The 25,769-nt window shown below is 38.2% G+C and overlaps 1 protein-coding gene across 1 annotated transcript in view; it reads left to right on the top strand.

The window, feature by feature from the left end:
- Positions 1–25,769, top strand: part of RAB11B (RAB11B, member RAS oncogene family) — a 39,504-nt gene that overhangs the window by 4,060 nt on the left and 9,675 nt on the right. The window contains exons 2-3 of the mRNA XM_012542284.3: positions 14,143–14,338; positions 22,698–22,891. Coding sequence (XP_012397738.1) covers positions 14,143–14,338; positions 22,698–22,891 — 390 coding nt within the window. The remainder of the gene's footprint in view (positions 1–14,142; positions 14,339–22,697; positions 22,892–25,769) is intronic.

A 25,769-nucleotide genomic window follows, 5' to 3' on the forward strand; every position in this document is an offset into this window, starting at 1 on the left:
GATTGAGGGAAGTGAGAAGGAAAAGAAGGTTAGGAATAAGGTCTCTCCTCTACCCCTCTCTTCCCTCCAAAGAGAAGAGAACAAAAGAAATCATAGGATAACTTTTTTTTTTTTGAAACTTATTTTCAAAACATGCAAGGATAATTTTTCACCATTGATTCTTGCAAAACCTTGTATTCCAATTCCCCCTTCTTTCTCCCACTCCTTCCCCTACATGGCAAATAATCCAATATATGTTAAACAAGGTAAAAATATATGTAGGTCCAATGTAGGCATACATATTTATACAATTATCATGCACACACACACAAAAATTGAATCGAAAAGGAAAAAATGAAAAAGAAAATAAAATGCAAGAAAACAACAACAAAAAAAGTGAAAATGTTATGTTGTGATCCACGCTCAGTTCCCACAGACCTCTCTCTGGGTGTAGTCACAGGATAATTTTTAAAGTTACATGAAGTTATTATGTACTTAAAAAGGAAAAGCAAGCTTAATGGAATAGTGCTTTGCAAGTCTACATATATTCCCTCCCCTGTTCTACAATGGATGTGGAAATGCTTGTTTCATTTGAGGTTTATTAAATTCTGAATAAAAAAATAAATCTATGTAACTTAGGGATCTCCACTTCACCTCCTTCAACAAGTTCCCAGCTTTATATCTCTCCCTTCCCAATAGGAACCTTCTGGGGCAGGAGAATATGAAGTTGGCAACTTTAGGGGTAAGACTATGTTGCTTTGTATTCACCCTATCAAACACTGCCCCTCTTCATATGTATATCTCATGCAATTCTTTATGTGTCTTGGTAGATTATTAAAAATTAATTTCTTAACTGGTTGAAGATAATCATTAGTAAATGCACATATACTGTATTAGATTGATAGTACAATAGAATTTCAATTCAGAAGACATTTGTGAGGTGCCCATCTATTCTAGGCACAGTGCAGAGTGCTGGAGCTATAGTGACCAAAAGAAAAAGGAAAAAAAAAAAGCCTTTTCTTCAAAGAACTTCCAATCTATTAGAATGGGAAGAGGTGGGGGTAGGACGATATGTAGATAAGTAAATACATGCAAACTTTAATAAAAATTGCAAAAGGGAGAGATTGTTAAGAAGAAAAAGCATTAAAAATCTGGGAGAATGAGGAAGAGCTGTGCAGGGAAGTACTAAGCACCCAAGCTGTCTTGTGGGAAGACCTCCCAAGAGGATGGTCACTGTGGACATGAGTATTCTAGATAGATTTGGCAAGACTAGGACTGTAAAGATGAAACATTTGAGTTTTTTGACAAGATTTTTAAATTGAAGCTCTACCTTCTCTATTGAAAATGAAATTTTTACCTCTTAAAAGAGAAGCTTTCCAAAGTATTCTGCAGATTTATATTAAAGCTTTAAAATGTTAGAATTGTGAGCATCCTAAGAAGTTTTACTGGTAGGAAAACTGAAGCACACAGAGTCCTGATCTGTTCAAGGCTTTAGGTGAGGACTGATTTTGAGATAGCTGTTTATGCAGGCTTTTGAAGTAAGGCTGGAATATGCTAATCTTTTACCAAAAGTATAGGTGATGAGCTAGATGCACTAGAGATCTTAATACAAGAAGACAAATCTGACCTTCTAGGTGTGACTTATTTGATGGGACAAGATATGATTAGAATATAGCTTTACTAGGTTATATATATATACTTTATTCTAAAAACAGAAGTTTTTTTTTTAAAGTGTGTAGAGTAATAAGTCTTATGTAACATACATAGACTATATTGACATGTAGCAAAGAGGGGGAATTTATTGTTTTAACATTGCTTAGATTTTCCCCATACCCCTCCCAGAGAACAATATCTTATAACAAGGAAAAGGGGGAAAAAATCAGCAAAACCAAACAATACAGTGAAAAGAATTGACAATATATGAATTCTTCCACTCTTGTACATGCTCTCCCTCTGCAAAGGAGTGGAGAGAGGCACTTTAGAACTTAGGTGAGCATATTTCAAAGAGTTTAGAGGGAAGATAGATAAAATCCCCTAAATGAAATTCCATAAGGATTGTTACCCTAGGATTCATGAAAAGACAACAAAACACCCAAAGAGAAACCAACTCCAGTGAGGGGGCCAGAGATGGGGATGAGAATGGGGATATACAGTCTGAAGTGATTATGATTGAAAGTAAAATTCGGTCAACAAACATACTTGGAATTTTTAAAAAAGACATGATGGAAGTAGGAATAGATGGCAACATGATGGTGTGATCCAGTTAGAATATTGTCACAAACTGAAGTTGCTGGAACAAAAAAGCTAAGGAAGACAAGATGTCCCAAAGGGGACTTTCCAGGTCTTAAGATTTGGGCATCGTGTAGCTTGTGAAGCCCCTAGTCCTCAAAATAGGGGATTGTAAGGAGTGGCTCAGCATCCTTGGAGCCTTCCTCTAACCTAGAGCTTGGCTGATAGCACTTCTTCCAGGCTCCAGGGTTTGGGAGGCAAGGAGGTCGATACACCAGGTTCCAAATTACTCTTTCCACAATTTAGAAGATAGTCTTTGTGAGTAACTGTGGTGGAACATTTTCCACCTGTTCGCCAGTGCTCACTAGAGCTGACCTTTGTGCAAAGAGGTGAAAGCAATCCTCAGATGAAAGAAATCTAGTCTGCCCCTGGGCCCTCTATTGGGAAGCCTTCTCATGTACTGTTTTGCTGACATAACTTTTGAGAGAATTTGTGGTCACTTTCTGAAACAGCAGAGGAGGAAAGGACTTCAGTGGATCATATTCACAAAGGATATATATATTCTTTCCCTAGAAAGTAGAATTTTCTAGTATTAATATTAAATAGAATTTTTTAAAGTCTTAGAAAGTGTCCTTGTCCCTCTCTCATATGTCTAGCATGTCCAAGTCAGTTAATTGATGACAATAACTAACATTTATATTATACATACTATGTGCCAGACACTGGGTTCAGTGCATTATAGTTTTTGCTCATTTTGATTAATTTAATTTAACAAATGTATGATGAGTGCCTTCAAGGTTTAAGGTCAAGGCAGCTGCCAGAGGTGCCACACTCTTGGTCCCTTCTAGAGAACTTAAGTGCGTTGGGGTAAAAAGCTTTAAGTGTTTATTCTGTGCCTAATTTGCTAAGTACTCCTGATAGAAGGGAAAAACCTCAATGCCTTGTTTCCCCCTCCCCCCCAAATGGGGGAGACAACATATAAATGACTACATATGTACAAAATATATACAGGATAAATTAGAGATAATCATAGAGGGAGAGGTAGGGAGAGGGATGGGAAAAGCTCCTTTTGAAGAAGGGAGTAGCCTTGAGCCAAGCCTTTTGAATCACTGCAGGGAAAAGAGAAGGCCACTATGCATTTCCAGCTTCTGGCTTCTCTGAATTTTTTCTCCAGCAGACGGTACCTTGTTCCCTCATCACCTAAGCCCTTGGATATCTATTCCTTCATTGCCCCTGGCACATTTGGCAACCAGGTCAGGGCTGTTTCTTTTCCCTTGGACAATGTGATGTGGTCCTTAGTTAGCCAGGTTTTCTTTTGAGAAAGAAGGAAAAAACCACCCCTGGCCTCATTGCTTTTTCACCAATTTGGGGAATATTACTTGGTCTGTGGCCCCAGATGCCAGGTAGGAGTGCTGTTTATCCCCAGTCCAGATGTAGCACACCTCCGATCAACTTTGGTAGCAATCATTGAGGATATTGGGCATCTGGGAGAGCACATTTCTTTCTTAATTACTAAGAATTATCTTCTCTGATTAGTATTGCCTATGTGACCCCAAAACATAACAGGCATTTTTCCAGAAGAGATTGGTTTGCTGGCCAGTGGGGGCCTCGGTCATATTTGAAAAGAGGCTATAGTACCCAGGACCTTAATAGGGCATTATTTTCCCAATACAAGGGATTGTTTGTCTTACAATTGACAAACGTATATTTAGAGAAGGCTAGTCTTCAGTCTTAACATTGGATGGGACTTGTGTATTGGCCTTTCTTCTAGCTGTCCAGTTGAAGATTACCGCAGTTCTCCCAAAGCTTAGCTTTGCAGAATGATGGGGCCCTAATGTTCCTGAGACATTGGCAGTATGGTTAAGCAAACTGCCAGAGTGGGGACAGAATTGCAGGAAAACATACTCTGAAGGTGAGAGAAGTGTGTTCATAAGGACATGAAGCACAGGCTGAAGCAGAAGGGAAAAAACAGGAAGATGCTTATTTTTGAATGGAATAAACTTAAATATCAACAAAACATTTGGCAGTGTATATGTTGGCCTTGTAGTCCTAGTGAGGATCACAGATTTCTGTCCTTGTTCCTGCCTAGTTCACCATTTCCATCAGTGCTTTAGATGAAGAACCAGACGAAGTTATCACATCTGCAGTGATACAAAGCTGGGGAGAATAAGCTAAGACATTGAGGGAACCACAGGCTTTGAGTGGGAGGAAACTGAACCAGTCCAGCTATTTCATTTAATAGATGGTGAAATCCAGATTGTGGAAATTATTTGCCTAAATTCACACAATAAATTAGTATCATCCATTTATAATGTGAAAGCCTAGATGGAAGGTGGTGTCTTGGTTGCTGGGGTGGTTTTTTTGCTTGTTTGTTTGTTTTCTTAACCCAAACAGGATGGCAGAGCTTCAGAGAAGATCAGATTGATCTGCCTATGGCGCTACTCTTCACTCAAAGACTTTGTTGTCAGTGGTTGACAGTCTATTCCATACAAGCTAGTTATCTAGTTTATAATTTTCCCTGCTTTCCCTGTACGTGTGGGATTGCATTCACAAGAGTTTTTGAGCTGGAAGAGCTTTCAGAAATCATCAGGCCCAATTCTTGCCAGAATCTTCTCTGCACCATTCCTGACAGGTCAGGTAGTCCTCAAGGCTGAGCTTGAAGACATCTCAGGAGGGAAAATACTATTCTTTAAGCCAGCTTCCTCCTATTTTGGAAAGCTCTAATTCAGGGGTCCTCAAACTACAGTCTGCGGGTCAGATGCAGCAGCTGAGGATGATTATCCCCCCTCACCCAGGGCTATAAAGCTTCTTTATTTAAAGGCCCACAAAACAAAAGTTTTTGTTTATTATTATAGTCCAGCCCTCCAATAGTCTGAGGGACAGTGGACTGGCCCCCTATTTAAAAAGTTTGAGGACCCTTGCTCTAATTGTTTTTAAAAAAAAAAAAAGTTTTCCTTTTTCTTCAGCCTGAAGAAATCTGCCTATATAAATTCCAGCAATTTTTCCTAGTTTTGTTCTCTGACATGTAACAGAAAAAAAAATTTTTATGTTTTTATATATATATATTTTTTTTAAATCATTGACTGCCAATGATTTCCCTCCTTTATGACAAGTGAGTGCAATCGAATCGAGCCAATCACCTCACTGTGGGGTCTAACAGAGTAAGGCTTCATTTTGTACCTCTTATAGCTTAGACCTTTTAGCCCATGAACAGGAAATAGACTTCATATTTCAAGATCAGGCAATGGTCAAGAGTTCTGAAATCTTTGTTTCATTGTTCTTTATCATGTTAATTATGTAAAGACTCTGTTTCATCTTTCTCTGCAATATTGGAGCAGGTCGGATCATTTTAACTTTCATGATAGCCCTCCATCTTCATGCTTTTCACTCTTCTCTTTAACACATTAAAGATCTCTTGGAGAGGATAGATGTAAAGTACTTTGCAAACTTGAAAGCCTACAAAAAGATGATAATCTTTATTCTTGTGGTTTCTAGGTCCCCCTTCACCTCATTCCTAATAAGTACAGTATTTGGTTTTTTTGGTTAGGGGAAAAGCAGATTTTGATTGACAATGAGGATCAGTCAGGAATAGGACTCTATTGTATTGCCTGGATTAAAAAGAGTTGGCAGGTAGTCTTGTGCTTATTTTGGTTTTATTGGGTATCCCAAGGTATTTAGATTGGGAATATTTAGTGGACACTGGTTTTGACTAGCTTCCTTTTTATTGCCTTGTCTGTTGGCCCTGGAGGGATGGAGAGATGGTGGGAAATGGCCTTAAGTTGTTAGGAGAAAAAACTGATTTATCTTTAAAGCCAAACCTTGAGTATGGATTGTTTAATTCTCTACTGTTCTTGAAAAAGAGACCATGGATGTTTTGGTGCCATATACTAGTAAACAATGTAAATACCATAAGTCATTACAAATCAGTGCAAATCATGGTCTATACTCCTGCTTTCTTCCTCACAACTATAGAGGGAAATTCCCTGGTGTTCATCAGCCAAGAATGTGCTGATCCTTTCCCCTATCAACAATACCAGGAAATAAGGATTACCTCATTTGGCTTTTCAAAGCACTTGAAGAGATAGATTATTCTCTATTTTTCAGGAGAAGAGACCTATATTGAGGGAGGCCAAGAAACTTATTGAAATTCACAAATCAAGGAACTGAAAGAGGATTGGACTAGACTATTTCATGTCCATCAATTTAGTAAGATCTTGTTAGAGGGAATCATGAAGAATGTCTGTAAAAATCTTTTTAAATCACAGAGCTCCATATATAAATCACCTAGTCTTATATAACTGTTTCTGTCTTGGATGATTTGGGATGCATTGTGGTCTGCTTTTTTTAACCAATTCTTAAATGATCAGCAACAGTGTAAATGTAGGACATCTGCTAAACTCTCCCATTTTTCTAAAATTATCTGTCTTCAGTTCTTTCATCCATGACATGACCACATAGCACTGTCTCCCAGACCCAAATTTCAGACCCAAAATATTGTAGCTGATTAGATTGTGATAGGCACCAAAAATTGGAGTTTAGTTGTGTGAAGAATTCACAATGGTTATTCTTTTTGGCAAAAGATAGATTTAATTTAGGGAAGAGGTTACAGACAAAATGGAAATGATAAATATGAAATAGAGTAGGAGAGCATATGGAACTTACAATTACCCAGGAGAAAGGAAATACTCCATGAGGCTGGGCCATGTCCTTAGCTGGCAGGATAAATCTTGAGAGGGACTTGGTATTTTCAGAGTTTGTTAGCTGTAAGGAGAAGTTGGGAAGCATAGTGGAGTTAGGGGAGATATTACTTGGCATGGGGGAAGGGAAAGACACCATGAGATAAAGTGCCTTTGCAGACTGACCCAAAGGAAGACAGCAGCCATGGAATGACCCATAAATAGATTTTATAGAGAAAATTTAACTTCAGGGATATGATTGGGATTTCTGACAGGATATGATAAAATGAGACTGATCTCCCCAGAGGGTGGGATTATAGTGCTAAACTGATCTTTCAGAGTCTAGCATTCTCCCTGCCTGACTCGGGGATTAATTTTTATCAATTCCTCTGCTAACCACACCCAACATTGAAGATCTCATCACCCAGGATGTATCCTGAAGTTTTTTTGACCAAAGCCCTCTTGGTAACTATTTTCTTGTGACTAGTTTCTCGTACAAGTATGAATTAAGATAAGAGGAAAAAATTCAGAACTCAAGGCTGTACTGAGTAGCAAAGACTTCAAAGAGAATATGAAATGTAGCAACCTTCTCAGAGTATGTTAGTGAAAGGCCTCAGAAAGCACTCTGGGCAGCTAGGTGAGGAGAGCCAGGAGATTTAACCCCAGTGGAGTCACTGATTTAGGGCAAGTCCCTCTATCATTTGTGCACCTCATTTCCTCACCTAGGAGATGAGGAGATTGGTCTAGGTGACAGGCAAACACCTTTCAGCCTGATATGTCCTAATTTACATGCATGTTCTTTGATTTTTCTCCCAGCATTTCCTGTCTACCAATAAACCCCTACATATTCTTTTCATAATACTGAGGCACAAATTTCCTTCTCTATTCAACACTATAGCTAAAAGTCATTAACTTCTTCCTGTTTTGGTCCTAGTTTTTATTTTTCTAGATTAACCCATTCTGTTTAAAAAAAAAAAAATAAGAGGGGTTACTAACTCATCCAAATGGAAAGCTAGAGGAAATGATAGAAGAAATATAGGCAAGAATTACATGTAGGAACAGAAAAAGCAAGAATAGTGAAGATCTTCAATGTTAGGTGTGTTTAGCAGAGGAATTGATAAAAATTAATCCCCTAGGCAGGCAGGGAAAAGGTACTAATGGAGATCAGCTTACCTCTATGGTCCCACCCTCTGGGAGGCTGGTCCAGTCCGAAATCTTAAGTTATGTCAAACTCCTGAGACTCACCCCCTCTGTAGAGATTTCGAGCAGCCTCACTTTGCTATGTCCTGTGAGATATCCCAATCATGTCCTTGAGGTTAAATTTTCCTTATAAAATCTACTTATGGGCCATCCCATGGCTGCTTTGGGTCAGTCTGCAAAGACACTCGTCTTGTGGTGTCTTTCCCCCATGTCATGTAGTGTCTTCCTCAACTTCTTCTATACTTCCCAAACCTATTTCTTACAGCTAATTAACTCTTTTAGGGTCCTAAGTCCCTTTCAGAATTTAGCCTGCCAGCTAAGGCCGTGCTCCAAACTCATGGAGTACTTGCTCCCTTTCTACTGGATAATTTTGAGTTCCATTTAATGCAGGTGTGGTCACTTTAAGAATTGATTATTCCTTTCTTTCTGATTCCCAACCCCTCCTACTTGATCAGTCCAGGACCTTTTGATTCACAAATCAGAGGTCCCAAACATGCCAGCCTTACGCCTAGCATGTCAGGACCCTCTGTACACTGGAACTCTGTCCGATACCCTTCTTATCTACCTTCACCTATTTCCTTAATTATACTTTAACCTTACTTCCAAACCCCATAATAAACCTCTTTTATCAATCTAGCTTTTCGGGCCAATAAATGCTTTTATTGGGGACTCACACCGCCATTAGACTTCATTTAACTCAGTATCCTTGCGCCGAATCCAATAGGGTTGCAGGGGAACTCTAGTTGACTCCCTGTACCCCGAACCTGCCACTAGACCTTAATTAAACCCTAATTTCAATTTCATTCAGGTACCCCATATCTAGATTTCATCATACTGAGGAACTTGTCTTTCATATACTCTCCCAACTTTATTTCATATTTACAATTTCTAGTGTCTGTGTATTTCTTCATTTTGTCTGTAATCTATTCCCCTAAATAAATCTATCTTTTACCAAAGAAAATGACCATTGTGAATTCTTCACATTTTTGAGGTTTGAGAAATGAGGGGTGAGAGATACTCTAGCAACAATGGAGTCCCCAGGCTGGTGTTGCAGGTTTTTGTGAAAAAATTTGCAATCCCGATCTGCAGGCGAGATTTTGGGCAAAAAAATGGGCTTATTACACTGAAAAACAACTCAGTAAGTCAAATCCTGATAGGAATTTTAGCAAAGGTTTGGGGTACAGCCTTTGATTATATTAGATTTTATGGCCCAGGACTAGGGAGTGATGTCTAGATGAATTTGAGGGACTAATCAATAATGGGTGGTAATTATACCACAGGCCAAGATCTCCAATTAAATTGTAGGTGATGATTATTAGGGGAGTTTCCCCTAGGAACAGGAGGGTGGAGCCGCTTCTAAAGATCAGGAGGAGATCTAGATTCAGGGCCTTTCCAACCCACGTCCACCCTTCCCCAAAAAATCAGAGGTACACAGTTTACATATCAACATGAGTGATTTTGGTCCTTGAACCTCATCATTTAGTGCTGAACCCCAAATCATAAACCACATCACTGGGGTCAGTGCAGATGCAACCCAGTAACCAGGATTTTTTAGCCTGTCCAGGCCATAGAGTCTTAAGTCATCAAGACATCAAATAATAATGACATTTACTTAGTGGTTTACAAAATACTTTATATAGATTCATTTGACCCTCGGCAGAAGATAGGTAGGGCAAGTATTATTTTCATTTTAGAGTTGAAGAAACTAACACTCAGAAACCTGAAGTGATTTGTCTAACATCACACAACTACAGCAGATCCAGCACTCAAACTCCATTGTTTTCTTACTAAAAATTCCATAGGCTTTTCCTTGATATAACTTCAGCTCATTTCGGTATGTGCCCTGACTTTGTGCACAAGAAGAGAGATTCAGACAAATTAGAAAGTCTGTTTTTAAAATGCTGAAATTTAAAAGAGTTTCTGGTGAACTCTCAAGTATTCACTAGAAAATTGAGTAAGCCCTTCCCAAGCATTTGGGCTAATAACCCTTTCAGGAGTAGGCAGATAACAAAAAGACTTCCAATGACAAATTCCATATGAATATGTGTATCTTTTAGAAAACTGTATTGCAGTAGCCATCAGTGGTTCATAGATTTGAATCTCAATGCAGTGACCAAGTCAAAGCTGTTCCAATGATTGTAGAGATACTTTTTCTAGTTTCTGTTGAGTTTGGTCAAAAGGATTGACTATTATGGAGTAATGTAGGATCTGCTGAGGGCAAACTTCCAGAATGGCAAAATGATATATTGCAGAAGTTCCATTTTTCCATTTTACCAGTCTCCAGTCCCTCAGGCCAACGCCTGAATAACAATATGCTGCAACTTGGATTGCTCTAGGAGTTTTCCAGAGGATTTAATTGACACTTTTGTTGGACCTTTCTTTAGGTCTTTGTGAAGTTAAAGTTTAGGTATATATATCTGTTTGTTAACCTCTGTAATAATATCTATATTATCACCAATTATATTGATTAAGCATCAAACTTGATCATGTAGACATTCAGTTCATTATTATTGCTTTAAGAAACATTTGAAAGTGATGATTACATGAATCAAAGAAAGTAGAGTGAGATATTGAGGGAAAGAGTCTGTGGAAGAGATAACAGCTGAACCAAGCCTTGAAGGATACGAATTTCAATAGGATGTTGGCTGGTGCAGTGGAAGGGCCTTGAGTTTGGCTCCAGTGTGGATGGTGTGAAAACAAATATTATGAGATGAAGCTGGGAATGTTGACTGGAGCCAGATTGCAGAGGGTTTTGAAGGCCAGACAAAGAAATTTGGACTTTATTCAATAGGCAGTAGGGCAGTAAAGAACTGTTTTGATGAGTCCTTGTTTTAGGAAAATTACCCTGGCAGGATGGACTGGAAGCAGAGAGATCCATGGGGTTTTATTGCAATGGCCCAACAATGAAGTAATAAGAGACCAGACTAGAGTGATTGCAGTGCAGTTGGTAAGATGACAGTTTGGAAGAACCATTGAAGTTAAAAATGATTGACGAGTATGGTGGGGGACAGCTCAGGTCCAGTGCTCTATTGTCTCATTTGAAAAAACAAGGGATAATAATACATGCATATTCTCTGGGTTTTATAGGCCTGGCCCCAGGAATCTTTTCATCCTGAAGTTCACTTCATCCTTGGGTTTCTTTCACTGGACATATCTTCTTCCCCATGGTCTTCCCTTCAGAGTAACTGGCTCCTCTCCGAGCCTCAGAGCCACCCTCTCCTGTGGGTAACACAGGCCAGCCGAGTCACCATTTCTCTCCCAGCTAAATCTGATTCGGTGAACTTTCTCTGCCATGCTCATCATCTCCTCTTCCTCTTCGTCTCTTCACCTTTTTTTTTTTTTTTTTTTTTTTAGCTTCCTTTTTATCTGTTGCCTTCTCACTCTGAGCTCCTTGAGGGCAAGATCTTTCTTTTTACTTGTATTTTTATTCTCAGCATTTGGTATACTGCTTTGTTCATCATAAGCACTTGATGCTTCTTGACCTTGTTTGGGACACATGCTAAGCCCCCTTTCCCAAATTGACTAATCAGAGTCTTCAGGTACAAAGAGAAAGCATTTATTTAGTCCCTACAGGGAGAGATCCAGACACATACCTGGGAGCCATCGCTTTTCTGGAATTTAAAAAGACACGGGCCTTTTCATTGGACAGACTAAGAGGACATAACCATCCTTGACCAGTGTTGTCTGCTTTCTGTGGGTCACGTCACTTCTTGAGTCTGATCTTTAGAGACACATGACTCCCTGCAACCCAAGGTCCAAGACTTTATTTTCTGGGAATAGGGATCATGTGACTTAGTCTCAGACTGAGAAAACTTCATCCAATCAGTCCCATTCAACCTGAAATACTATTAGGAAGGGCATCTTGATGAGGTGGATAGAGCACTGGTTCTGGAGTCAAAAGAGAACCTAGGTTCAAACCTGGCCTCAGTTAAACTTCTTGATTATGTGACCCTGGGCAATTTGCTTAACCCCAATTGCCTCACACACACAAAATTAATTACAATTATAAAAAAGAAATACTATTAGGAGTCACTAAGCCTCTCAATATCTCCAGGAAACTCCTTATAACTTTAGCTATTTAGAGATGAGTTCCCTCTGCATTATGCAATAGCTTTCTTCCTACAGAGACAGGCCACTTGTTGACCTGAATTCAGAAAGACTTGACTTTAAATTTAGCCTCAATCACATCCTACCCGTTTGACCCTGAACAAGCCACTTAACCTCTCTTTGCCTTAATCATATCAGCATCTTCTTCCCAGAGCAATAGTGAAGGTGAAATGAGCTATTTGTCACGTGCTTGGGATAATGCCTAACACATAGTAGGTAACTAACAAATGCTTGTTTTCTTCCTTCCTAAAGGTTCTCCCCTTCCTTATCCCATTTCACTATGCAGTTGCCAAATTGAAATGCTTTGTGACTATAGGTCTAATCATTCCATGGCAATAAGGGCTGAGTCAGAATTGGGAAGAATTATGGTTTCTTTATAAAGAATTGTCATTGCTGTGTCTTCACATTTAATTTACTGGAAAAGATGGTGGTGTTTGTCTCAAGTTAGATTCTCTGAGGTTGGATTCCTGTGCTGCTCTTCAAATAGAGTAGAGATAATACCAGAATCTCTGAGGAGTCACTCAGGAAGAAACTGAACTCAGCTTGGGTCTGAATATATAAAAGCTAGTTGTTGAAGGACAATTTGATAAGGAGTGGTGGCTTAGAGCTCTCCCTCACCATTCCCTGGGGCTCTCGGGCTAGTTACTTGCAGAAAGTATGGCATTTCACTTGAGAGAGAGAATTTTATAATTCCCAGAATTAATTGTGCTAGATGTACTATTTTTAAAAAACTGATTAAAAATCAGTTCATTTCCCCTCCGTCTCACAAGTTGATTTAGCACGACCTTGGGCCTCAAGAACCAGTTTGTTGCTAGGGGTTCACTTCATTGCATGAAGGCTCTGGATTAGCGCAACTATCTGGCTACTGCCACTGACTTATTTTGTGGCTATGGATAAGTTCTTTTGGGGGCCTTAGTTTCCTCATTTTGTAATCAGGAGATGGAATATATATTTCTGCCAATTCATTTCAGCTCTAAAATTCTCTGATTGTAGGTCAGTTTTTCTTTGTCATATCTGTTTCTGCCATAGGGCACTTTTATTCTCTAAAAGTGGCTAGGTAAAATCCAACCTTCCCAGAAGACCTGGAGTAGGTTTCATTCACTTGCTTTCCTTCAGAAACACTCCTGATATTGCCTGTTGTAGAGATTCACTCAAGGAATTGCTTGAAGTGATTTTTCTTCTTAAATAAATGAATATTTTCTTTTGTGTGTGTTAAAAGTAGGAGTGGATGGATGCCTAAGAATGAGATAGTGGAAGATCCAAGGATGGGAATCCTTATAAGCCCAGGAGGAACTAGCAGTCTGGAAGTCTTATGCTCAAAAATTTCAAGTGTAGTGGTAGTGTAGACTTGTAACTCTTTTCATGCCCTACCTATGGAGCTGGAAGGGATCAGAAAACTTCAGAAAGCAGCATCATGGCTGATATTTACCTAATGCTTTAAGGCTTCCAAGTCATTTTGCATTACCTCCCACACCCTTAGAATAGAGAATGTCCTAGCTAGAGAACATCTCTGTTGTCTTATTACCTCATATTTACAGTCTAGGAAATAGACCTGGGAAAGGAAAGAATCTTGCATAGAGTTGGTCACACAGCAAATTAGCAAATCCAGAAGGAAAACTCAGCTCTTGTTCAGGAGAATTTTCTATTTCACCATGTTACCATCTTCTCCCATCTATTAACTGGTTTAATTCTCACAAAAATATTTCTGAGCTATCTTGGGCTGATGGTATTTACCTAGGAAGTCTATGCTCAGAGGAGGAAAAGAGTTTTGCTTCTGTGGTTCTTAGTAGAGATGGTCCTAGATGACAGCTGGAATGTGGCTAGTTAATTCCTTAGTTACATTTTTCAAATAGAATCTATAAGTTTTGGTGGAAAGAATCCTCTTCTTAGAGGCAGGGATTTAGGCCCGGAAATGATTCTAAGTTTACAGAATATTCTATTCCTTTTTCAGTTGTGCTGATTGGTGACTCTGGGGTAGGGAAGAGCAACCTCCTTTCACGATTCACTCGAAACGAATTCAATTTGGAGAGTAAGAGTACCATCGGTGTGGAATTTGCTACCAGGAGCATCCAGGTGGATGGGAAGACTATAAAAGCCCAGATCTGGGACACAGCTGGTCAGGAGCGGTACCGGGCAATCACATCAGCGTAAGTTCAGCTTGCTCAGACACAAAGCACCATCTACCTTGAGCTACATTTTATTCCTTAGCTTATTTGTGTCTAAACAGTTTCTGCAAAAGTGTTTCTTCCTCAGGGGAAGCAAAATTTTGGTATAACAAGAAAGATGCCAGAGTTTATGTGAATTTCTTCAGGCTCTTTGTCTGTCCAAGGGCTCCTTCCAGCCAGCAGGCTAACATTCCATAGAAACCTGTTGAAGAGCTTCTTAGTTCTCCTTGTTGACATAGGAAGAAACTGGTAGAGAAGAATTGCTGTTAGCATATTTCAAATCCAGTGGTACTCTGGAGAAACTGCTAAATGGTTTTCATGCAGTCATTTATAATTAGTTCATTTTGTATTTTTTATCAATGTTTATATACAAAGTGATTTTATAGGAACACAGACACCCTAGGTTGCCTCATATTGGTGTTAATCTTTAAGTAGCTCAAACATATATGTTGTTTAGATAATTAAATAGACATCAGTAAGGATGTGCAACACTGGAAAAGGAGATACGCTGAAAATATAAGGAGACTGAGCACTGGCAAATCACAGGACAGGCATTCCATTGTCATCTCTGAAATGTTAAAAAAAAAAAAATGCAAGAAAAAAATACATAGGTATATCCTCTGTGGAGGACTTGGGCAAGAACTGTGGGGACTGGGAAAGCAAGAGGGGCTACAAACTATACAATTAAAGGGGAAGTACCTCTCACCCTTCCCTCCCCCACGCCCCATAGCCCAGAGATCATAGAGCTAATGGAAAATGGAAATAGGTAATCTATTTATGGAAGCAAAATTTAGCTAGTGTCCTAGAAGGTTCAAGATCCAAAATTCCCAAAAAAGTTTTACTGATTTGAGATTTTTCCATCTAGGAAATTATAAGTATAAATCTATTAGCTATCTCTGATAATGTTAGTAGTTTGATTCAAGGTGAAGTAAAAGAAAGCCATAGTTAGTGAGGATTATTGTATCTAAATGGAATCAGCAGAAGAGTACCTTCCAAAGAGGAAGAAGGGTAGGCCCTCCTAGCTCTAGATAGCTTTCATCTTTTTCTAGCAAAGAGGTTTCAGGATCTGATAGTCAGCACCCCTCAAAAAATCCTTGTGGCTAAAGGGGAAAATACAAGATGGGTTTAGAACTCATTGGACTGACATCAGTTTAGAGAGAGGTCTCTGTTGGCTGCTTTCACATGGGAGCCTGATGATGGACATTGCTTTTTGTAATACCTTTTTGTAGAGGCAGGAGGGATTAAGTGATTTGTTTAGTGTCACTCACTTAGTAACTGTCAAGTGTCTGAGGTCATATTTGAATTCACGTCTGCCAGACTCTAGTGCTTTATCTGCTTTGACATCTAGCTGGCCCTTTTGTAATACTTTTTATCAGTTACTTGGATGAAGACACAGATGGCAAAGTTAAGTAACCAAATTTGCAACTGGAAGACATAACCAATAAGAGAGATAATAGAATGAGGATCTTTTATACAAATACCTTTTTTTTTTTTTTTTTTTTTAAGAAAGTTCACATTTTATTCACAATAAAATAAACTATACAAAAAGTATTTTTTCTTACCAAAAATAATATTTTTCTCTATGCTTAGTTAAACTAAAATTTTAATTTGAAAATTCTCCAGGTTAAAAAATATACTTTTATAGACTGGCGCTAAGAGAATGAAATTTCTGAGAGATTAAAGAGAATGACCTGAGGTTCATAGATCCTCACAGGCACTTTGCTAATAATCTTAAGCCCTTTTCCATTTTCTGCTTTGGAATATATGTATTCTCATTTCTCCTCTTTTCCCTTCCACTCCACCTAGTATGTGTTTGTTTAATTGAAAATTCTGAAGTTTTTCCCAGTTTGGTTGGACCTGCCAAAGCTTGCTTTTCACAGACATATCACCTGAATATGATACATTGGCATCAATGGGACTGCAGTGACATCTTCATGGTTGTGAGGGGTCAGAGGAGGTACAGTGTACATGAAAGATGGCCTTCAGCACCAAGGCATTTTTACTATAATATCTAGAAAGGGAGATAAAGTCTATACTAAGTAACCTCATAAGACAGAATGTGATCCAAGCACCATAAGGATGATACAGACTGTTGGAAGAGTCCCTAGCGGAAGTAGAGATAAAAGGTTTTCAGAGGTGGTCGCCTCCTGCCTCCCACAGGATGAGGACTGCCTCCTCAGAATCCGGGGGAGATAAGTTTCGGATGTGTTTCTGCCTGCCTATTTTCTGATTCATGATGGGAAGAAATTGGGTCACACTTTACCCATTTTCTGAGTGCTACTAGATTCTTTTCCTTTTTTATATTTATACCTGGCTTACTTTTGGTGAGAAATGAGAAGAATGGATTCTCTTACTTTTGTTCCCATTGCACAAAAGGGGACTTTGTCAAAGATCAGAGGCCCCAGGTTATAACTAATCCACCCATCCAATGTAGGAATCCCATCTGCAGTACCCCAACAGTACTCCTGACAGGTCCAGCTCCTACTGGAATACCTCTAGTAGGGCCTTACAACATACCTGTTCTGGTTAGGGACCAGTTTTCCTTGTTAGAAGGCTTTTCTTCATATTGAGCTGAAGTTTATTTCCTCATATTTCCTCTGCTTTATTCTTTTTCTCTCACCAGTGCTCCTAGTTGTGTGCTCTTTGCCCATGATATTCCATCAGATAATTGAAGATCAGGATTGTGCCGTTGCCTTCTTTAATCTTCCTGTAGTAGTGTCCCTTCCTTAGCCTGATTGTCCTTTTCTGTTTAGATTATGTTGTATGTCCTATCTTGAGATGGATATTTATGTAGTATAGTAGAACTGTGATCTTTGATTTGAACACTTTTAATTCAGCCTAAGATCACTTCTGTTTTGGTAGACAATGTTAACCAGCACTTTTGACTCAAATTGAATTTATAATCCAGTAAAACTGTCCATTCTTTTATTGTTTGGCCATACTGCCCCTATCTTGCATTTTTTTGCAGCTCAATTTTTTTTTAAACCTAATTTCACATTCATTACCATTATAATTCATTATCTAGAGTCTGTCCATTCCAAAATGTAAAAATCTTTTCTAGTACTTGTTTGGCTATTTTCTCTTCTATTGTAGATAAAGAATCTCTTGCTATTGTTCCTGAGTGAAGATAAAGACCTGGACTAGGGACCCTTATGACACATTTCTAGAAAGAAGGTACTTGGGAAGCCCTGTCTACTGAGGACTATAATGTTTCTCATTGTGTCTTATATGTCTAATTTTCTATTAAATTCAAGTTTTTTTGCAACAAAATTCTGAAAATCTGGCAATTCATTGAATTTCTATTTCTTTTTTGTTCAGAATTATGGTTAATTTTATTGGAGATAGTATTTTCAGATGCAACCCGTTTCTTTTGATCTTGATATATAGTATTCTAAGACCTGTGGTCTTTTATGGTAGCCACTGATAGGTCTTACGTGATTCTAATTGTAGCTCCATCATATTTGAATTTTGTTATTGTTGCTTCTCATAAATTTTTTCTTTAATCTGTGGGTTTCGATATAATACAGCAATGTACCTGTAGGTTTTCCTTATAATCTCTTTTGGGTAATAATTGGTGGATGTTTTCCATTTCTACTTTGCCCTCTTGTTCTAACACTGCAGAACAATTTCTTATAGTTATTTCTTGTATTATTGTATCAAAATTTTTTTTTTTATTGTAGCTTTCAGGTAGACCAATTCTTGTGTTTTTCTCTTCTTTATCTGTTTCCTAGTTCTGCTGTTTTTCTTATGAGACATCTCATATTCTCTTTAATTTTTTCATTCTTTATATTTTATACAACTTTGCTGGTTTCTCCTTGTCCACTTCTAATTTTCAGAGTCATTTTCTTCTATAAAACTCTGGATCTCCTTTTCTAGTTGATTGACATTTCTTTTCATGGTTTTATTTATTTATTTTTAGGGTTTTTTGGTTTTTTTTTTTTAAGTTTTTCCTTAATCTGTCGTTCACTTACATCATTCACACTTTACCAGTGCCAAACCTCCACCTTAGGAGCTTTCTTCAGATCTCGGATTATCCCAGGAAGACCATAATTTTGCCTGGACTCTTATTTGTGACGAGTATCTCCCTCAGAGATGTGGACAAATTTAAGTGGATTCAGTCCTAAATCAGCCTATAGTCTACTGCAAGAATTTGGAAGGACTAACAAGTCCTAGAATTCTCTCTGGCACTCAGAATATATTGTTACTCTATAATATAATCTGTAGACCATAATTTGTGAAGGTGCATAACATCTTGGCTTACTTATTCGTTGAAGTTTTTCTGATACCAAAACTGCCCCTGTTTTCCTTCTTGATATCTTTGAGCTTTCCAAACCACATGGACATAGCTGGTCTTTGTTTCTTTCCTTTAACCTGTAAATAAACCTAACAAATATCTTTATCAATGACTACTTAAGTAGATAGACATTGGTAGAAGGAAACACTCTAAATGAAAATTTAGGTCCTATCTTTTAATATCCTTGTTCTATAGGAGGATCCTATCCTTAATATCTTTGTATTCTACAAGAGTGAAAGACTGACCTGATGTCCTTGAAATTCTTGCCTTTTCAGAATGGAGATGGTTATGTTTGACTACCATAAACCTACTGCAGCTGTTAGGCAAGGAAGTATCATTTAATCTTATTGCCATCATATTGTGATTGCTGTACATCTGAATAGTTCCTTAAGAGTTGCAAAGTGTTTTCTTTTGATTCTTTTTTTTTTTTTTTTTTTTTTTTAAATTTCTTTAATAGCCTTTTATTTACAGGATATATACATGGGTAACTTTACAGCATTAACAATTGCCAAACCTCTTGTTCCAATTTTTCACCTCTTACCCCCCCCCACCCCCTCCCCTAGATGGCAGGATGTCCAGTAGATGTTAAATATATTAAAATATAACTTAGATACACAATAAGTATACATGACCAAAACATTATTTTGCTGTACAAAAAGAATCAGACTCTGAATTATTGTACAATTAGCTTGTGAAGGAAATCAGAAATGCATGTGTGCATAAATATAGGGATTGGGAATTTAATGTAATGGTTTTTAGTCATCTCCCAGAGTTATTTTTCTGGGCATAGCTAGTTCAGTTCATTACTGCTCCATTAGAAATGATTTGGTTGATCTCGCTGCTGAGGATGGCCTGATCCATCAGAACTGGTCATCATCTAGTATTGTTGTTGAAGTATATAATGATCTCCTGGTCCTGCTCATTTCACTCAGCATCAGTTCATGTAAGTCTCTCCAGGCCTTTCTGAAATCATCCTGTTGGTCATTTCTTACAGAACAGTAATATTCCATAATTTTCATATATCACAATTTATTCAGCCATTCTCCAACTGATGGACATCCATTCAGTTTCCAGTTTCTAGCCACTACAAAAAGGGCTGCCACAAACATTCGTGCACATACAGGTCCCTTTCCCTTCTTTATAATCTCTTTGGGATATAATCCCAGTAGTAACACTGCTGGATCAAAGGGTATGCACAGTTTGATAACTTTTTGAGCATAGTTCCAAACTACTTCTCCAAAATGGTTGGATTCGCTTCACAACTCCACCAACAATGCATCAATGTCCCAGTTTTCCGCATCCCTCCAACAATCATCATTATTTTTCCTGTCATCTTAGCCAATCTGACAGGTGTGTAGTGGTATCTTAGAGTTGTCTTAATTTGCATTTCTCTGATTAATAATGACTTGGAGCATCTTTTCATATGACTAGAAATAGTTTCAATTTCTTCATCTGAGAATTGTCTGTTCATATCCTTTGACCATTTTTCAATTGGAGAATGGCTTGATTTTTTATAAATTAGAGTTAATTCTCTATATATTTTGGAAATGAGGCCTTTATCAGAACCTTTGACTGTAAAAATATTTTCCCAGTTTATTGCTTCCCTTCTAATCTTGTCTGCATTAGTTTTGTTTGTACAAAAACTTTTCAGTTTGGTATAATCGAAATTTTCTATTTTGTGATCAGTAATGATCTCTAGTTCTGCTTTGATCATAAAGACCTTCCCCTTCCACAGGTCTGAGAGGTATACTATCCTATTCTTTTGATTCTGATGGCCTTTATAACATAGACATAGTGGATCATGTTTTCTCTATTTTTTAGATGTAGACACTTGAAACTTAGAAAAGGTAAGTGACTCATAAAATGTGGATGAAACTGGGAATGTTGGAAGCAAGCAGGCTTTGAGACCCCTGCACATACTGCAATGTTATGTTGGTGTTGAAGATAACAGACCATATTACTGTTCTGTAAGAAATGACCAACAGGATGATTTCAGAAAGGCCTGGAGAGACTTACACGAACTGATGCTAAGTGAAATGAGCAGGACCAGGAGATCATTATATACTTCAACAACAATACTAGATGATGACTAGTCCTGATGGATCAGGCCATCCTCAGCAACAAGATCAACCAAATCATTTCTAATGGAGCAGTAATGAACTGAACTAACTATACCCAGAAAAAGAACTCTGGGAGATGACTAAAAACCATTACATTGAATTCCCAGTCCCTATATTTATGCACACCTGCATCTTTGATTTCCTTCACAAGCTAATTGTACAATAATTCAGAGTCTGATTCTTTTTGTACAGCAAAATAATGTTTTGGTCATGTATACTTATTGTGTATCTAAGTTATATTTTAATATATTTAACATCTACTGGTCATCCTGCCATTTAGGGGAGGGGGTGGGGGGGGGGGTAAGAGGTGAAAAATTGGAACAAGAGGTTTGGCAATTGTTAATGCTGTAAAGTTACCCATGTATATATCCTGTAAATTAAAGGCTATTAAATAAAAAAAAAAAAAAAAAAAAAATGAAGATAACAGACCCACAGTGTGACTTGAACTTCAGTGATTTCATATGTAAATGCCAGTTCCCCAGATTGGGAGGGATCCATTCCTTTATCCAGCTATAAATGGGTTAGTGAGTCAGGAGACTTGGAGGGCTAGTGTGTGAACTGGGGGGACATGGAGTAAGTCCTTTGTTGGCCATGAAACCTGTGATTCCCTGTAGATTGAGCATATGGCTGATCATTTTTGAGATGGGATGGAAGGGGAATAAAGGCATTCCAAATATAATTTCCATGGGTAAAGAGGGGCAAACTAAGTTTAGAATTTAAAAAAAGGTTTTACATTCACACTCAGCACCTGAATTGTGCTTTGAAAGAAGTTATGGGGGGCAGCTAGGTGGTGCAGTGGATAGAACACCAGCCATGAAGTCAGGAGGACCTGAGTTCAAATGTGACCTCAGATACTTAACACTTACTGGTGGTGTCTCTCTGGGCAAGTCACTTAATCCCAAATGCGTCACAAAAAAAAAAAAAAAAAAGGAATAGTATTGTGAAATCAGTCCAGAATCTAGGTTAGAGCAAGATTGAAAAGGTCTTTAGCAGCCCTACAGAAGAGGGATTCCAAGGAGAATGGGGAATGTTTAACTTTCTTGAGCAAATCCATTCTGTGTTTTAGGAATACCAATTTGATAATTTGTGGGGAGGAGGGATTGGAAAAGTGAGAGACTAGAGGCAGGGACCAGTTATAAAGCAATTGCTATAGACCATGACCATATGACAGATATAGATCATGACCATATGAGGGTTATTAATAGACTATTGGATATTTGAGTGAATGCAGAGATAAGAAATGACTGGATTTGGTAAAGGATTAAATATGAGGGGAAGGAAGAATCCCAAGTGACAGGAAGAACGGTGGGTACCCTCCACAAAAGTAGAGAAACTAGAAACTAGGATCACTGGAGAAGGTTAGTGCATTCTCCTTTGATAGCCTTTAAGTAGAGGCAAAGTGAGCAGTACCTGAAGCCAACAGAGGGAGGACAGGGCAGATGGTAATATATAGGCCAGGATAGAAACTAGTGTTCCCGACATTCAGATTAAGGCTGCAGGTGAGATTTCTTTCTTTTCTGTATTGGGCTAGATCAATTGATGACCTCTGAAGTCATGTTCAACTTGGATTCTGTGATTCTGTACATGGCCTATTGAGTTCATTTCCATGTGGGAAAAAATAGCATTAGGGTATGGTATATTTATCAAAAAGAGTAACTGTCTTGGGTGGGTGAGGATTCTGGGGACCTTGGTAGAATAGTACCAGGAAACATGAAAAATGCCTTACTCTTATGAGTCATATCTGGAACTCTCTGATCATTGATTTCAGACAACCCTTGGTAAGATAATCTTGGCCCCATTTCTGGGTTTGTTTTAATCTCTGTTTTGTAAAGAACACATGGTACTAAAATTTAGCTTGAAGCCAAGTCAGACTGGAATAGGTGGTGTGATCACATGATCAAATTAGGTCCTGTTAATCTTTTCTCAGGTACTACCGAGGAGCTGTAGGAGCCCTGTTGGTCTATGACATTGCCAAGCACCTGACATATGAGAATGTGGAACGCTGGCTGAAAGAACTCCGTGACCATGCTGACAACAACATCGTCATCATGCTGGTGGGGAACAAGAGTGATCTGCGCCATCTCCGTGCTGTGCCCACTGATGAGGCCCGGGCATTCGCAGGTGGGTGACCTTGATCTGGGGGTACTCCACAAGATGGATGGGGAACTTGAATCTGGGAGTTTTCTGTGCCCAGCGCTGAGATTGAGCTCAGTACTTAAGGTTCATTTCCTTTTTTTTTTTTTTTTTTTTTTTATTTAATAGCCTTTAATTTACATGATATATATATGGGTAACTTTACAGCATTAACAATTGCCAAACCTCTTGTTCCAATTTTTCACCTCTTACCCCCCCCCCACCCCCCTCCCCTAAATGAGGATGACCAGTAGATGTTAAATATATTAAAATATAACTTAGATACACAATAAGTATACATGACCAAAACATTATTTTGCTGTACAAAAAGAATCAGACTCTGAATTATTGTACAATTAGCTTGTGAAGGAAATCAAAGATGCAGATGTGCATAAATATAGGGACTGGGAATTCAATGTAATGGTTTTTAGTCATCTCCCAGAGTTCTTTTTCTGGGTATAGGTAGTTCAGTTCATTACTGCTCCATTAGAAATGATTTGGTTGATCTTGTTGCTGAGGATGGCCTGATCCATCAGGACTAGTCATCATCTAGTATTGTTGTTGAAGTATATAATGATCTCCTGGTTTAAGGTTCATTTCCATAAATAATTCCTTTATCTCTAGCTGGTGTGCAAGACCCTATACTAGGTATCTGAATGGAAAGATTAAATGTGACTCACTTCCTGCCGTCATGGAATTTATTATACCCTGATTCTTTGGTCTAGAGTGTTTGAAGTAAAGCACTTTCCTCACAATAATCCTGTAAGGGTAGGTAATGCAATTATAATTATTCTTATTTTATGTATAAGAAAACCAGTGCTTATAGGGGTTGTAACTTACCTGAAATCCCAGAGCTGGTAGAGGTTGGGGCTGAAATCAAATCCAGACCCTTCCATCTCTGGTTCAGTGCTCTTTCCAGTATAACTTGTTGTGTTTTAGGAACCTTCTTTTTCTATTTTTCCATGATATGAAAGGTGATAAAACTGATCTATTTATGAGATGCCTCATGAAAAGAAAAAGTTTTCCCTTTACTCAAAAGAATTCTATCTACTAGGGATAATAAAGGCAAAACCAGAAGCTTTTTCAATAGACTTTCAGTGGAAAAATCCAATTAAGTATATGCATGTGGAGTCATATGAGCTCTAGGTTAAATTTTGATGTAAAGGTATCAGCCTCTACATGTACAAGTCCGACCTTTTTTTTTCTTTTTCCTTCCTCAGGCTTGTAAATTTGTGCCTTTCTTGACACAGTTCTAAATAATTCTTTATGAACTAAATCCTGTTTTCACATCCATTTTGTTTTCTGTTGATCAGCTAGTAGTGTTTTTATTAGTGAATTTGCTAGAATTGCATTCAGCTTCCAGAGCAGGAACCTCATTACCCTCTACCTCACTTTCCCCAAGTTCTGAGTTTGTATATATCTTACGAATTTTGGCCCCATGTTCAGATTTCCTTATATGTGTGGACTTGGAAAAATCTCCCATCAACTAAAGAGCAGTGATTGATTTCTTTATCATGTGAAGATTTCCATATTGAGGACCACTTTGCTTATGTATTCATCTTACAGATTCCTATTTCCCACATAATTTTACTATATAGTGGAGCTCTCTGTATAATATTTATAAATTGTACATTGATGAGCCTCATTTTATAACATAGATACATACATATTCACTTATGCTTACTTCACTGTTACATATTGATGCAAGTCAAAACCCCTTGAGGACTTAGTGTTACAAAATTGCTATGATTGAAAATTTCATCACTCTGTGGGCAATTTGGTATTGAGACCTTTTATACCACTGGTCCTCACCCCACAGCCCTGTGCAGTCCCTGGGGCCTAGCATGGGAGCTTCTTCAGTTTGGTTGAGAGCTGCCAGACTGTCTCATTCACTGACAGAATTTTTGGGATCTCAGGATATAAGAAGTCATTCATTCTAGGAGGACTTGGAAAGGATAGTTACTCCCTGAAAATCATAATCATATGTATAAGAATAATAAAATTAAGCAGGCCTAAGATTTCATTGCTTTGAGGAACTCCTTCCACTAATTCAGATCAGTCACGTTCTGTAACTTGTAGTATTAAAGATTTGTCTAGGGCACAGAAGTTGAGGGACATGGCTTGGGTGACGCATCTAATACATGTGTACAGTAGGATTTGAATTGAGCTTTTCCAAACTCTGAGAATGTTCACTGTGCCAGATTGCCTTTCCAAATACATTTATTGCCATAAATGTCATGTGTATATTGACACATATAAATTCACGTACATTGGAAGCACCTATATTCACAGAATAAGAGACAGCCCTGTAGATTTTGGGGGTTCTAAAAGTAAACACAGTATTTAGGATTCCAGGGTCAATTAGTAAGTCAGCCAACAAACATTTACAATCTGACCCAGAAGTAAGTAGAGGAAGAGAGAGGTTTGCAATGACCTACAAAACCCATTTTAAAAAGGTCACAGGACAAGGAGGAAGAACAATCTGACTATCTAGAAGCAAAGGAAAAATTGAGGTGATGAAAAGGAGGAAGCTCTAAACTTAAGTCATCCAAAGCAGGGAGGAAGAGAAGGAAGTTTGTAGCCTCCTATGGCTGTTTTGGAGTGGAGTCTGTAAGCTGAAGAAAAGAAAATATATTATAAAAGGGCAAGATTACAAAAGAATAAAAGTCTTGGGAATGAGTGCTAAGGATGCAGAAAGAGAGAAAATGAGGGAAAAAAAGGAAGAACCTAGATCTAAGCTTTTCACTTTCCACACTTAACCTCAGGATCATTGGTCAGTGTGGAAACTGAAAAACTGACAAAATTCTGGGGAAAGTTTTGAGTCATATCTGAATATGGCATTCATGGAACACATGGGTCTTTGGCA

Source organism: Sarcophilus harrisii, chromosome 1 (assembly GCF_902635505.1).
Source record: "Sarcophilus harrisii chromosome 1, mSarHar1.11, whole genome shotgun sequence".
Classification (NCBI taxonomy): domain Eukaryota; kingdom Metazoa; phylum Chordata; class Mammalia; order Dasyuromorphia; family Dasyuridae; genus Sarcophilus; species Sarcophilus harrisii.